Source organism: Sminthopsis crassicaudata, chromosome 2 (assembly GCF_048593235.1).
Source record: "Sminthopsis crassicaudata isolate SCR6 chromosome 2, ASM4859323v1, whole genome shotgun sequence".
NCBI classification, from domain to species: Eukaryota; Metazoa; Chordata; class Mammalia; order Dasyuromorphia; family Dasyuridae; genus Sminthopsis; species Sminthopsis crassicaudata.
Genome location: NC_133618.1, coordinates 136,344,840 through 136,360,683, shown reverse-complemented (window position 1 = coordinate 136,360,683; position 15,844 = coordinate 136,344,840). Strand labels below are relative to the sequence as shown.

General features: G+C 40.1%; 1 protein-coding gene across 3 annotated transcripts in view; it reads left to right on the top strand.

Annotated features, from left to right (window-relative positions):
- ANK1 (ankyrin 1) overlaps nt 1–15,844 on the top strand; it is a 322,933-nt gene that overhangs the window by 257,841 nt on the left and 49,248 nt on the right. Inside the window, exons 21-32 of one of the 3 annotated variants that reach the window (XM_074287342.1) lie at nt 362–454; nt 1,330–1,402; nt 2,467–2,490; nt 3,468–3,564; nt 5,017–5,095; nt 6,160–6,257; nt 6,431–6,655; nt 8,226–8,380; nt 10,297–10,508; nt 10,793–10,997; nt 11,477–11,573; nt 12,199–12,427. In XM_074287342.1, the coding sequence (XP_074143443.1) occupies nt 362–454; nt 1,330–1,402; nt 2,467–2,490; nt 3,468–3,564; nt 5,017–5,095; nt 6,160–6,257; nt 6,431–6,655; nt 8,226–8,380; nt 10,297–10,508; nt 10,793–10,997; nt 11,477–11,573; nt 12,199–12,427 (1,587 nt within the window). Of the gene's footprint in view, nt 1–361; nt 455–1,329; nt 1,403–2,466; nt 2,491–3,467; nt 3,565–5,016; nt 5,096–6,159; nt 6,258–6,430; nt 6,656–8,207; nt 8,381–10,296; nt 10,509–10,792; nt 10,998–11,476; nt 11,574–12,198; nt 12,428–15,844 lie in introns of all 3 variants that reach the window. The other 2 variants (XM_074287343.1, XM_074287345.1) reach the window with 2 other exon arrangements.

The following is a 15,844-nucleotide window of genomic DNA, read 5'->3' as shown; positions in this document are numbered from 1 at the left end:
AGGTGGGTGTCTGGAAATGTAGGAAAGGACCAGGTCACAAAGGGTTTTAAAAGCTAAACTCTAGTCTTCCTTCTGGCAGCATGTCCTTGTTGCTTTCACATTGTATAGTCCTACACTCTATAGGTAGAATATGACTCTTTCCCCTTCTCATACATACATTTTCCAATACAATTTCCTTATAACTTAGACTGGTAGATCTCACCCATTTGCACAGATTTATGTTTTCATGGAAGTCAGATTCTACCTATGCAGGCTTGCTAAAGAAAGCACAGAGAAGAATGGATCCCAAAGGAAATATGGTGAGTTTTCTCTCAGCCCTGTCTCTTTCTCCCCATTTAATTTCACCTTCTGCCTTTTTCAGAATGGAACTACTCCTCTGGCCATTGCCAAACGTCTAGGCTACATTTCTGTAACTGATGTACTGAAAATTGTGACAGATGAAACTGGTGCTGTGGTAAGTACAATTCTTTCAGTGGGTCACCAGAGACATCAGTGCGAACATCTGCACTCAGGAGCAAGTCATAGACCGTACCTAAGGCAAGCAGCATTAAACAGATCATCAGCTCAGTAGGGGATAGGGAAGGGAGGAGCAGGCAGGAAACACAGATCCTTGAACTCAAGGGTGAGGCTTCCTTGGAATGAAGCAAGTGGGGTAAATGAAGCACCCTGGGGTAAAACCCTAACTGCTCCTCCCTAGTTACATCCCATTATTTTGCAAGAATCTTAGCCCATAGACTGATAGCCCAGTGTGAGTGAGTGATCTGCTTTACTTGTGAGCAGATAGACCAGTACATGGATAACACTCGAGTATTTTTCTCATTTCCCCATTTAGGGTCTTGCTGCCCTCTAGTGTCATTGGGAAGCCAGGAAGTAACTGGGTTTCAAGGTATTAAAACTCCAATATATAGGAAGAAGAAAGAGAGACTAAAAGCTGGTGCTTTCTATTTTATTTTTCTGATAATAATCAGACCTTTTCTGAGATTAGTTTCACTCTCTGAAATAGCTGACTCCAACTTTGACAACTGAATAATCTCTCTTCTTCCATCTTTCCCCTTTATCCTGGTCCTAAGTCATTGTGTGGAAGCATACTGAAGAAAGCATAGAATTTGGAGTCAAATAATGTGGGTTCAAATCTTGCCACTAATTAAGGTGACCTTGAATTAGTCAATTAAGTTCTTTGAGCCTCAGTTTCCACATATGTAAAGTGGGGATAATAAAATTTACTCCATCTAGTATGCCATAGGCTTCACACTTTATTAACTACCTATTATTGGCAGCATTTGAGTCTTTAAAGAGTCCTAAAGTCAAGTCCCTGTTTCCTTTTTTCAGTTAGTCAGTGACAAGCACCGAATGAGTTTCCCAGAGAGAGTGGATGAGAATCTGGATGTCTCTGAAGATGAAGGTAAGGGCTAGAGTTGCTAAATTCAGAATAAGAAAGAGGGATATTTATACTACTCTTCTCCAGAGTATTTCAATACTCCCATTTCTGAGAATCTGAATGAATCTAAAGCTCTTCCCTCTCCCATTTTTACTGCTGTTCATATTAAAATCTACCACTACCACTCAAAGCACCAGTGAGTGCGTGCATGCACACATGCAAATACACACACACACACACACACACACACACACACACACACACATATACTTTATAATCATAAAAATTCCACCTTAGAGGTAAAAATGTGCTAGAGCTAATTTGTCTCAGCTCTTGAAAGCAGATGGTTAAATTTTCAGGATGATCATTCATTTCCAGTGGGCCTTTATTTACTGTTTTTTTTCCTAAACTTAAGAAACTGATGCGGAAAGGTATTAATAATTCAGATTAAGCTTAAAAAGTATCCTGCGGGTTCCATTTCTCTCCAAAGAACCGGTTGTTAAACATTTACCAGGGCACCATTGCTTAGTAACTTCCTGATCCAACATCCTACCCAATGGATGAATCCCCTCTCTCTCAGAATAATGCTGAAATTGTAGTCAGGAAAACCTGGGTTCAAAATCTGCCTCTGATAATTATAGGCCATGTCACTTTGGGCAAATCATATAATTTCCCTGAGCCCTAAGTAACTCTCTTAGCTTATTGGCTAAGTTATAGACAATCTATATGTATGACACATTGATGTAATAGTCATATATCTTCCATGTATTTTCAACTTACTTTTTTTAATTGTTTGCACTCAGAATTTTCTTTAATAAGCCATCTTGTGGCCATTTGATGTGTTGATGAAATTCCAGTCATTTTCTTAATCGTGAAATGTCCACAAGCTGCTTTCCTTTTGCCTAAAGTGAGTTTGGAAATGGTCCTTGCCTTCTCCCAGACCCATCCATGAAGTTAGCGAAGCAAGTGAATTAATACCTTTCTTTTGACTTTTACGGTGACACATGTGAGCTATATAACCTGCCTCTTGCTATAACACTGATTTGAATCCTGTATTTCTTTAAATTTGGCTCTTTTTTGCTTTCCAGGAACTGCTCATGTAACTATAATGGGTATGAAATGCTTTCTGTTCCCTGTGGTCCTTTGTCACCAGAGTACATTTCACCTTAAGCAACCCCAGCTCTCACTAACCCATCCCTCACCACCACCGCTTTCCAGTTTTCTGGGCTGGCTAACAGACCAGGAGCAAGGAACTTGATTAAATTAGGAACTGTATAATCATGAGAATCATTCCCTTTGGCAGGGAGTTCCTGCCCACCCATCTCTGTGTTTGTGCCCATGCTGCTGTGTTTGTGGTATTACGTGCATGAGCTGTTCTTTCATTCTGTCAGCTCCAAATTCACAAAGCCAGAAAACCTACTTTGTGGTACCAGGAGAAGGTATCCACAAGGTCAAGGTTATGGCCTCCTAAGCAAGGAGGAGTGGGGGAGGGAGGTATGAAGAGACTTGTGATTAGATGTGCAGAAAGCCAATTCAATCAATTTGAAACTTCCTTTTAATAAATCCAAACCAGACTTAAATAATAGCAATGTGGGTCTTATATAAACCACATTAGTGGGCTTTAAAATGAAGGGTTTCATTTCTATTGTAGCAATTATTCAATTTATCTCTAATTAATGCATGCTTTTGGAAGAATGAACTCAGAGAGTGCTGATATCTCAAATGCCCTCCCCAAAAAGAGCTGCTGTAAAGCAAAGAACATCAGGCTCAGAGAATTTCTTCTATGTTCTGTCTGCCTTTTCCTGGCCAAACTTATTGATGCATTAGAATTTTTATGTCCTTCATTCAGAGTCTTAGTGAGCCCAAGGCTAGAAGAAATAAACTAGTCTAATCTGTTTCTAATTTCTTCTAAAAGTTCTGGCATTTTGAGCACTAATCCACCTTCTACTTTTCTCTATGGTGGAAATATTGGGAGGAAGACCAGAGGAAAGCACTAAAAAAGACAAAACAACAAAGCATCCAACCCCCTGCCCCCAAATAGTTTTCTTAACTCTGTCCTATCCTAACTCTAAACTTGTGTCCATTTCAGGGGAGGAACTCATGGGCTCCAAACCTGAGAAGCAGGATTCCAGGGATGTAGATGAAGAAAAGGAGCTCCTGGACTTTGTGCCCAAGCTAGATCAAGTGTAAGAATCACCCCCACCCCCAGAGGAAGAATTCCCCGGAGTGAAAGGATGGATGAATGAATGAATAAAAACAATTTTATGAAGTGCTTACTATGTGGAGATACAATTGGATACTCTGGAGATACAATTACAAATTTGAATTCAGGTCTTCCTGACTCGGGTCCAGCACTCTGTGAGTTATGGCGTCACCCTATCAGCCTCTGGGAAGCATTGGAACTACAGCAGGAAACTGATGGTTCTTTATCACTCCTGCTTCTATGATCCCAAGATCCCATGATCTTTCCTTCCCAACTTTTCCAGCCCACCACAAGCACATATTCCTCATACTCCTTACATACTCCTCAATTCTTACTAGGAAAAAATCACTGGTATTTGAAATTTGTTGCCCAACTAAGATTATAAATGGCCCTTTCACTGATCATGTATAAAGTATCCTCTGTTGATCCGTTACATTAAATAACAAGCCCAGTTGATGTGTGTAGTTGGATTCTATTTCCCATTTCTTCTCAGATGTGCGTTGAACCAGGTCACATGCCTTTGTACATGTGGATATTTGCACTTGAGCCTTTCTTCACTCAAAAACAATAACTAAGAGAGAGAGAGAATATGTGTGTGTGCACATGCGTGCATTCTGATAAAGCATAAGCATTCCAAGAATTCTCAAAATGAACAAGGCAAATCTGTGAGGCAGGTAAAATTTCAACTAGCATAATTTGGATACTTGTTATATTATAATCAACAGTGGGAATCCCCTCCCAATCATAGAGGGTGCCAAGGAATGATAAAACATGGTTTCTTCTTACAGGAGGTTACAGTCTAGCTGGACAGAATAGATACTCATGAAACAGATGCATAGAAGACTTAGATTCCAGTGCCAGAATTAAGAGTGTATTCAATATGGCATGTCTTCAGAGAAAAGAGAAAACAATGTGGGCTGAAAAAAAGACTTCATGAAATATTCATAGATTTGTAGACTATTGGAGTTGGAAAGAACAACCTCATTTTACAGATGGAGAACCAGAAAGTCAGTTACAGAAAGTGACTTGCCTACAGTCACACAGAAAATGAAGGGTAGGGCCAAAACTAGAATTCAGATTTTCTGACTCCTTGGCCATTGCTTTTCTCCTACTCTAAAAGACTTCCTTGCCTTGAGGAAATTGGCATATGCCTTAAAAACAGAGTTCAATTTGGTAGGCTAAGAGGAGGTTGAGAAAAGCCAGGGTGCAAAAAAGGCATGAGTTTGATACATTGTGTGGGCACTAAGACCAACTAAGGTAGAAGATTTTTGCTTAGGTTGAATAATATATATCAGGAGAGGAAATAGGAGTCATTTTATTAGGACATTCCAGGAAAGATAAAGGAATATCAAGTTACTAACTTATAATCTATAATCTATAATTATTAGCTACACCACTCCCATGCTGATATTTTTCCCATGTAATTTGAATATAGGGTGGAATCTCCAGCCATTCCCAGGATTCCATGTGTCACACCTGAAACTGTGGTAATCAGAGCAGAAGAGCCAGAACAGGTAAAAACGCATCATTTAACTTATACTCTCTCCCATATGTAGGATCATAGAATTTGGAACCAGAAAAGGTCTTAGCAATCTTTTGGTCCAATCCCCTCTTATTTTAGATAAGGCATCTTCAAAGACTCAGACTTCCTGAGATAGAGAGTTTGAGGAAAAGATGTGCGAAGTGTATGTATATTCTCTGCAACTGTTCAAGGCAGCTGTTAGGGCTTTTATCCCTGGTGGAACCACAAGACCAATGTTTAAGGCTCAGCACTGTTGTTATTCAGATCTTGGTTTCCTTGTCTGTAAAATGGAAATACTACTCTTTGTTCTATCTTTCTCAGAATAAAATGAGATTAAACCTGTGAAAGTCTTTTAAATGCATGACTACCAAAAGCAAGAATAATCATGGTACATCCAGGGGCAGTGAGACTGTCCTTATAATAGCAAGAAAGAAATAAGACATAAGAATATATAGAAAATATGGCCTAATTGATCAGAGCAATATAAGTCAGGCTATGGAATTAAAAAGTAGCTAGGTGGCTCAGTGGGTAATGTGCTGGGTACAGAGTAAAGAAGACCTGAATTCTAATTCAGTTTCAGACATTTACTAAATGTGTGACCCTGGTCATTTAATTCTGTTTATCTCAGCAAATTTAATCTGAGAGGTGATAACTCTTCCAGAGTAGGAGAATCTAAGAATCTGATTTTGAATCTTGGCTCTGCTACTTGACTTCTGTGTGATCTTCAGCAGGTTGCTTAATGTCTCTGGGCCTCATCTGTCAAGGAAGGAGGTTGGACTAGATAGCCTCTGGGATTCTTTCCAGTTCTATGTTATGAAAGAAGGAAAACTAAGAATATTTTGGCCTTAGAAGACCACTATTCCTCATAGTGTTATCTTATGTGGGATAACTAGCCACTTCTTTTTTTGTAAATTTTTTAAATTGTAAACTTAAATACAAAATAAGAAAGAAAAAAAAAATCTTACCATGTACTCGGCAACCCAGCAACTCAATACTTCTGAGATCTAGTAAGTAAAGAGATCCACTTTTGAATGTGCTCATTTGTCTCTTCTTCAGGCATCTAAAGAATTTGATGAAGATTCATTAATTCCCAGCAGCCCAGCAACAGAGACCTCAGATAATATTAGTCCTGTGGCCAGCCCAGTACATACAGGGTGAGTGTGTCAGGTTCAAGGATCCCACAGATAGATAGACCTTTACCAGCTTCTGTCTCTCTATCATTAGTGGCTAGAAACGGGCTTTTTGAGGGGAAGGAGGGAGGAGAGGAGATAGAACACTGAGAAGAGACAGGACATTAATCAATCTATTTCTCCATCCTATCTCCCAGCTTCCTGGTGAGCTTCATGGTTGATGCCCGTGGGGGTTCCATGAGAGGAAGTCGGCACAATGGTCTGAGGGTCATCATCCCACCCCGGGCATGTGCAGCACCCACTCGAATCACTTGCCGCCTGGTCAAGCCCCAGAAGCTGACCACACCACCACCCCTGGCTGAGGAAGAGGGTCTGGCCAGCAGAATCATTGCCTTGGGGCCAACAGGAGGCCAGTTCCTGAGGTAAGAGTGATGGGAAGAGGTGAGATACAAAATGGAATTAATCTTCCCTGAGCAACCTGTCTTTGACCTACTCTTCTTATTATTGCAACATCAGTAACTGATATAGCCAAGAGAGCCAGGGTGAAGAACATTCAAATTTATCCCTAGGAGATTTTCTTCATGGAGAGGAAGAACAATGTTAAATTTCAATCCTCAGCAAATAGGTGGTTTTATTCACATTTCCCCTTCTTTTTCCTTGTCCATAACCCTAATGAATTTCTCTATGGCCAGAACCTGACCATTCTGGTACCTAATGAAATCCATCATGAACATTTGCCTGGGATGCTATTGAGGGGGGCTCAGTTACTAACCCACTAAAAGAATTCTAAACTGCCCTCCATTATAAGGCAATCCCCAATAATGGATTTTAAGGGCAGTTTTCAATTTTATGTATACATACATGTGTATGTGCAAAAGCCTATTATGCACAAGGCACTGTGCTAGGTATTAGGTATAAAAAGATGGTGGGGAGAATTCCTGCCTTCAGGAAGTTTCCTGTCTACTAGGGAAGGTATAAAAGGCACACTGGTAAGTATAATTCAATGCAAAATGCTACAGAGGCAAGAATCTACACAAAGAGCTCTAGGAAAACAAGGAAGAAGAACCAGTAAAATATTATTTGAATACCAAGAGAGGAAAGGCTATTACAAACAGGGGAAACAGATAAAACTTCTTGGAGGAAGCAGCATTTGAGTTGGGTTTCAAAGGATCAATCGGAATTCTAGGGGTAAAGGAGGCTGGGAAAATCTTGCCATGGAGAAAACTTAGAGATGAGAAAATGTTGACTGTATAGAGAGAAGGTGAGTACTCCAGGTTGTCTAAAGCCTAAGGTGAGGCAAGAAACGTAGACTGGTACCTTTGCCCCACTACTACCTGATACCCAGAGATCAGGTGAATACAGATGAGGAGGCAGCATCCTCATCTTGGACTTGGAATGCTTGCTCTCCCGCTGACCAAATCATTTCAGTTTTCTGATTCTCCATTTCTTCATCTGTTAAGTGAGTGGATTAGATTATATATTCATTTAGATAATTTCCTGATTCTAAATTTTGAATATCTAAATGAGGGAAGGAAGGAATGTAAATTTAGTAGCTAGGTGGCTCAGTGGATTGAGTTCTGGATTGGAGTCAGGAAGACTTGAATTCAGAGCCAACCTACCTTATTAGTTGTGTGACGCTAGCCAAGTCACTTAACTTCTGTCTCAGTTTCCTCAACTGCAAAATGGGGGTGATAATAGCCTCTACCTCTTAGGTTGTTGTGAAGATCAAATGAGAGAATATATTCCCCAAAAAAATTCCTAGTACAATGCCAGGCAAATAGTACTTCATTGCTTGTTTTCTTCCCTTCCCAGCAATCGGAATTTTTTTTTTCCTGGTGGGGACCTGAAATCAAATGGTTATCGCAAACTCAGCAAGTTTGCAGTTATCTACAAGGTGAAAGGGAGGTGGGGTCTTCTGTCCTCTAGATCCCTGACCTCCTAGGATTTTTTACATCTTCCTTATGTCTTCTTGAGTCTTCTTCTTAATCCTAGCCCCGTGATTGTGGAAATACCCCACTTTGCCTCCCATGGTCGAGGAGACCGAGAGCTGGTGGTGCTTCGGAGTGAGAATGGTTCCATGTGGAAGGAACATCGGAGCCGCTATGGAGAGAGCTACCTCGACCAAGCCCTCAACGGGATGGACGAAGGTAACTGGGGGCCCAACATCACATACAGAGCCAGTGGTGAGATGGAGGCCTGAAATGTGATCCAGATGGGGCTTCCTTGAGTGAAGACATCTCTAGATTTGGGGCTTTTTTATTTTTTTTACACCCATGACTCCTTTCCACTTGAAAAAAAAAAATTTTATGTGACCTCCTCTCAAATTTGAGGTGAGGTATTTCTGGCAATGTTCAGGCATGTGCAAAAGGCTGCAGCAATGAAGTCGCATGATGCAACGTGGGCAAGTGTTACCACAAACACCTTGGATTCATTTATGTGTTTGATTTTGAATTAATTTTTGGTTCTTGGGTTAAGAAACCATTTACTCTTGCCTAATTTTTTTGCAACTCCCACAATCAGTCGTATAACAATGGAATCATAACCCACAATTTAAGAAGCTTTGCTCTAGATGAAGTCACATTCTGACTGATTTTCTTAAACCCAAGACAGGCAAGGGTGGGTGTGGTGAAAAAGGCAGTGATCTCAGAATCAGAAGACTCCATTTGGAGCCCCAGAACTTACTAAATAAATCGGGCAACTAAGTAACTGGGCAAATTACCTGACTTTTCAAAACCTCAACCTCTTTTCGTATCTGTAAAATCGGAACAGCAATACATTCTCCACCCTGAAGGATGGTTGTAAGGAAATTACTTTATAAACTTTAAGGTTATGAATATACATACAGAAATATGTTTACATCTATACATTTATATTGAATTACAAATTGAATTTACAAAGAACTTTACAAATATTATCTCATTTGATGCTCACAAAAACCCTAGATAGGAGGGGATGTTATTATCTTTTCCATTTTATATATGAGGTAGATGAGGCAGACAAGATTTCAAATGAGTAGCTCAGGCTCACATAGTTCATAAATGCAGGCCCCATTTGAACAAAAGTCTTCCTGACTCCAGGTCCAGTGCCCTATCCACTGTGCCATCTAAATATGTATTGTTTTTCTTATTCTTACTATATTCTCATTTTATACAACAGAACTCATGCTTTATGTGCATTCACATTTGTATTACATACATATCTTTTTTTTTCAGTTAATGCTAAAGAAATTTGACACTATATTCATTTTTTATTTTATTTTATTATTTTATTTATGCAAATTAATATAATAGAAAGACCAAATAATATTCATGTATTATCTCTAGAAGGCTATTGTTCTAATGTACTTGCATGACTTCAAAAAGAGCCTGAGGGATTCTTGTAACTTTCTTCTATTAGCAATGGCGTGCAAGGAACTTAGCCAGTTAGCTCAAAATTACCTCCTAAAGCAGATATTTAAAAAAAAAAAAAAAAAAAACAAAGGAGGGAAGAGAGAGAAGGAAAAAAGCCCTGGGATTGGGATTATGGAGAGGCAGGAGGAATGTAACTACAATGAGGCAATAGCTAAGACTGGGAGGCCCAATTGCTTCCACCACCTCATTCCACCTGTGCTTTGGGGAAAAGGGATAGGGAGGGTACAAGAGCTCTAGAGCTTAAGATCCATCAAAATTCCAGACATATAATAGAATGAACAAAGAACTAAGAGCCAGAACATCTGAATTTGACCCTATATGCATTATTTCCTGACTGTATTACCTTAGATATGCCATTTCAAAATTCTGAGCCTCCATCTTCCCATCTTCAGTGATGAGGATAGATATATTCTCTCCAAGGTCTTAACTTTCAATCCTATGTAGATGACTCAAGCAATCATTATTGACTTCTAAGGCATCACTCCTGACTCTCCTGTCCAGGCCACCCAGGGTATCAGGACTGCCTTGAACATACGGCATGTGGCCCATGATGGGGAGGAAGGGATCAGGGTGTAAGGCAACCCCATTCCTCCAAAAGCAAGATATTGGATTGTTATCTGGCATGAACAAGAGGGATTTTTTGGTACCTACAGAACTGGAGAGCTTGGAGGAGCTGGAGAAGAAGCGGGTTTGCCGGATCATCACCACAGACTTCCCCTTGTATTTTGTGGTCATGTCACGCCTCTGTCAGGACTTTGACATGATTGGCCCTGAAGGGGGTTCTCTAAAGAGCAAGCTGGTCCCCATGGTGCAAGCAACCTTTCCTGAAACTGCAGTTACTAAGAAAGTCAAACTGGCTCTGCAGGTAAAGTGATCCAGGATCTTCTTGATAGAGAATCTGTACAATGGATAAAAGTACTGGAATGGGAGGCTAATCTGTTACTTAATACCTACTTGACTTTGGGGGAGTTACTTAAATTTCCTGGGTCTCATTTTCCCTATTTGTGAAATATTTCATGTTCCCTAAAGGCCTTCTACTTTCGGCTTTTCTGATTTGATAATGCTGAAGGATTAGTAGTTAGTTGAGGCAAGGTAACCACAATTATCCCCTTATTGAGCACTAAGTTACCTTATATTCATTTTCTGTAGGCTCAACCAGTGCCAGATGAATTAGTCACCAAACTTTTGGGTAACCAAGCAACATTCAGCCCAATTGTGACCGTGGAACCTCGGCGGAGGAAGTTCCACCGCCCCATAGGGCTCCGGATCCCCCTACCTCCTTCTTGGAAAGACAATCCCCGGGACAGCGGGGAAGGGGACACCACAAGTCTCCGCCTGCTCTGCAGTGTCATTGGTGAGAGACGCCCTCCTGCCTCTGTCCCTGTTTCCTCCTGCAGTTACTTTGCCTCTGCAATAGCAGCTCCTGCAGAAGCAGCCAGGTGGGAATACATACGGGCGGAGACTGCGTTCCCCTCCTTTCATATACTGTTCACCTCACAGTGTGTTGACTTCACTCATGGTGATTTGTTCTTGGAAGGAGGTGTGTAGGGATGAGGAGTTTAAATTAAGATCCATTCTCCAATGTCTGGGTCTCTTTAATCTGAAGAAGAGAAGAGGGTGCTGGAGAGGGGGGGTGGGATAGACAAAAGCCTTTGTTTAGAGAGCCAAAGAGAGCTTCATGTAGACCTACCCATCTTTGTCCTTGTACGTTTGATTCCTAGATTTCTTGTGAATTCAAGGGGAGCATGGGGGCCCTGTGAAGTGGCTCTCTGCAGGGGGGTAGGTGCTGATAGGACATCCCTAAGCCTTATCATTTCTCTGCTTACATTGCAGGTGGAATAGCACAAGCCCAATGGGAAGATATTACAGGGACTACCAAGTTGGTCTATGCCAATGAATGTGCCAACTTTACCACCAATGTTTCTGCAAGGTGAGTTGGGATGAGGGGAATGATGAGAAGGAATGGGTCTCATCCTCTCATTATAAGTGTATCTCATCTGGTGACATGGAAGAAGAACTGAATACGACGTAAGAGGACTTGGGTTCAAATCTCAGCTTTGCTACTCATTGATGGTGACTCTTAACAAGTCTCTGAGACTGTTTCCAACTGCATATGGATTCACAGAACTGAATGTGGGAATAGAAAAATTATGATTTATTGTCAATAAATGTTTGATTTATTATGTACCTATTTTCTATATCCATATACCTGGAATTGTGTAAAAATTTCTCAGGCAAAAAAGGGGCTGTGATTAGAATAATTTTAACTTCTGGACTAGATGAGATCTAAGGTTCATTCCAGACCTCTGTGTGTGATCGTGATCCCACAAATACAAGCCAAGCTGCTTTCTCCTTCAGCTTAGTTTTGGGAACAGAGAATGCTGACCTCTTGATCTGATATGCTATCTCTCTCATTCTTGTGTTGCCCTTTCTACCTAAGGAAGCAACAGAGGTTTCTTTTTATTCATGTCTTACCTTTTAGTTACCTTTGACCTTCTTAGCTTGGAGTGGGGTTAGGGGGTTGACCTGCCTTAAAAGCTGCACTTGCTCCTTAGGTTTTGGTTGTCTGATTGCCCGCGGACAGCCGAGGCTGTAGACTTTGCCACGCTGCTGTACAAAGAGTTGACTGCCGTGCCATATATGGCCAAGTTTGTGGTGTTCGCCAAGATGAATGATGCACGAGAGGGACGGCTACGTTGTTACTGCATGACAGATGACAAAGTAGACAAGACCCTAGAGCAACATGAAAACTTTGTTGAAGTAGCCCGGAGCAGAGATATTGAGGTATATAGTGTTCCCTGAAGATATCACTTAGGAGAGATATCCGCTTGCACTTTTTATGCCCCTAGAGCTGTCTTTCTGCCAGAATGTCTGTTACTGAAATAAGGGTACTCAGAGATGCTTTTCTAACATGTAGCTACTCTCTCCAGGCATTGGAAAACTCTAATCCACTAACGGGAATAGAAGTCTTAATTCACATCTTTAGCTCTCGCTTTGAGAAGTTTGAGCTTTTTGGGTACGGGCAAAAGGAAAATACCCTATTATTCTAAATAAAGGATACCACTTCTCAAATGTCTCTTTGAAAGGCAAATATACACATATTTGTTTATTTATGTGTGTGAATGTGTGGTTTATTAAGAATGATACCTACTGTAGTTTATACTAAGATTTATACAACTTGAGACGAATGCTGTGGCCTATATTCTTACCAACAAATTCAGATATATTTAAGGAGAAGTAGAAACAGTATACTAAAATAGGAACATAATAATAATAATAATAATAGCTAAAATTTTACATGGCAGCTAGATGGCACAGTGAATAGAATACCAGGCTTAGAATCAAATCTGACCTCAGGCACTTACTAGCTGGGCGAGTTTGGGCAAATCACTTATCCTGTTTGCCTCAATTTTCTCATATGTAGGTTTTTGAAGCACTTTTCATGTGTTATTTCATTTGATCCTCATGGGAAAAGTACTATCATTATCCCCATTTTACAGATAAGGAAAACCAAATCTAAGAAAGATGAGGTGACTTGCTTAGCATCACACACTTCTTAGGAAGCATCCGATTTCAACCTTACTACTTATATCAGTATGATCTTGATTCCATCACTTTTTTATTATTATCCATTTTTATTAAAGCTTTTTAATTTTCAAAAGATATGCATGGATAATTCTTTAACATTAACCTTTGCAAAACCTTGTGTTCCAATTTCCCCCCCCTTTCCCCCACTCCCTTCCCAGATAGCAAGAAGTCCAATATATGTTAAACATGGAAAAATATATGTTAAATCCAATGTATGCATATATATTTATATAATTATCTTGCTGCACAAGAAAAAAATCAAATCAAAAAGTAAAAATGAGAAGAAAAAAAAATAAAATGCAAACAAACAACAACAAAAAAGGTACAAATACTATGTTGTGATCCACACTCATAGTCCTCTCTCTGGATGTAGATAGCTCTCTTCATCACAAGATCGTTGGAGCTGACCTGGATCATCTCAGGGTTCCATCATTTTTCTCTGGAAAATGAGGGGATTGGAGGTAGAAAGACTCTAGATCTCTTCTGTGACTCTTCTAGCTTCAGTTCTCCTCTGGTACAGAAGCAGTAGAGAGGGCTGAATGAGCACTGGGATTAATGGTGATCCCAGACCAGGAGGTTGAATCCTATTAGTCCCTCTGGTCTTTGCCATTTGAGGCAGTTTGCTGCAGAGTAGGAAATATTAGAGAGCCTTATGATCTATAATGTGGAACCCACTGGCTATGGACCTGCTGACAGGGAAGTAACTAACAGCCAGAGTCCAGGATTGGAACCTGAATTCTGCCACTTAATAGCAGAGCAAGGAAGTGAGTATAATAATGTCTGCTCTCCTCATCTCACTGTGAGGATAGATTATCATAAGATGTGAAAAAACCCTTTGAGAAATTGAAATCATTCTACAAATACCAGGAATTGTTGTTATTCTACATGAAAAGTATTTCACTTCTTTGATTGAAGTATAAGATGAGTCCATGTGTTAACAAGATCTGTTTTCTCAAATTCTCCAGCTATCTTTAGCACTAGAGAAATCTGACCTTGGCAATGGGGTATCCTGGCCAACTGTGACTAATAAATCCTTTTCACACATAGATTTTCCTTTGAAAACTGTCAGGGAAGATGAAAATATCCATCGGTTAGGATTTAAAGGAGTAAAATAGTCTAAAACAAACAAGCAAATTCCCTTGGACAAATTCTAAGCATGGGAAACTTTAGCTCTAATAAAATTCTGACCAAATATTCCCTCAAATAAAATAAGTACACAGGAAAGAGCCCCTTTTCCAGGGGTCAGATCACTTCTAAAGATGAAGATTGAAAGCCAATCGAAAATAAGTGATGCAAGGACAAAATATGAGATGGGAGAACTATCTAGCCCCAGGTTCCAGAGATCTTTTAAAAAATGAAACAGAAAGCATTCTCTTGCAGCAAGGGTATCCCAGGAACAGAAAGTTCCCCACCTTGGGTCTTCAGTTTCATATTCTCTTTTCCCAACCCATCTCCTTCCTGTTTGACCACTTTCAAGCCATCGAAGACCTCCCTGCTCCTTCTCCAAGTTTTTGATGTTACTTCAAGGAAAGAATATAGCTAAGGATGAGGGAGAGGAAAGAAAGGCCTTTGATCTCATTTTCTAGCACTTCCTAGAAAAGTTTAAGGTGGAAATGCCTGTCAACCCCAGTTGAGTAGCCTATGATTTAACCAGATGTTTGCCCACATTGGAAGAAAATCAGTGAAGTCTTAAGGAAAGTTCTACTTTCCCCTTATTTCACTAATCTAGTATTACTCATTACTCAAATTAGAACTTTATTCCTTCCTTGGTGGTACCTGAGGGCATCTGGGTGACACAGTAGACAGAGTGCCAAGCATGCAATCAAGAAGATCTGAACTCCTATTTCAGACACAGACACTCATTAGCTGTGGGATTTTGGGCAAATCACTTAACTTGAGCTGTAGAATAGGGATAATAATAGCAACACCTTCCTAAGAAGGCTGTTATAGAATCAGATAAGATTATATTTGCAAAAAGTTTTTAGCATATGTAATTGGCACTATATAAATGCTTATTCTCCTCCCCCCCAAAGATCCTCCAGTAAGCAAGTAGAACAGAGTATTAAGGGGACATCCAGTTTTCTATATTATGTCATTAATGCAAAATGTTATACTATGGTGATAATTATTCCAATAAAAGATATAAAAATTCCTAAGGATTCCTCTCTGAGTTGCCCTGCCTTTTAGTGTTGATAACAGAAATAACTTTCCCCAAATTCAAAAAAAAAAAATAGCCAGAGGAAAAAAGGAATGAATGATCCAGATCTGGACTTCATCACCTGTCCCCTGGAGTATTGCAGTAACTTCCTAATTTATTTTCCCTGCTTCCAGACCTCTCCCCTACCTAATCCATTTTTCAACAGCTGCAAATTGATATACCTATAGCACAGGTCTGACTCTGCCACTCCCTAGCTCAAGAAATTTCAGAGGCTCTAGGAAACAGAGAATCCTCTGGAAAATAGAAAGACCACTGAAAAGTCCTCCAGAATATTACCCTTCACATTCTGGCTCTGGCCTTTTTTCCACTCTGATTCATGCTATCCTCCCTCTCCTTCATATTTTGCATTCCTGACTAGTTATTTGCAGTTTCCCAAGCCTGGAATTTTCTATCTC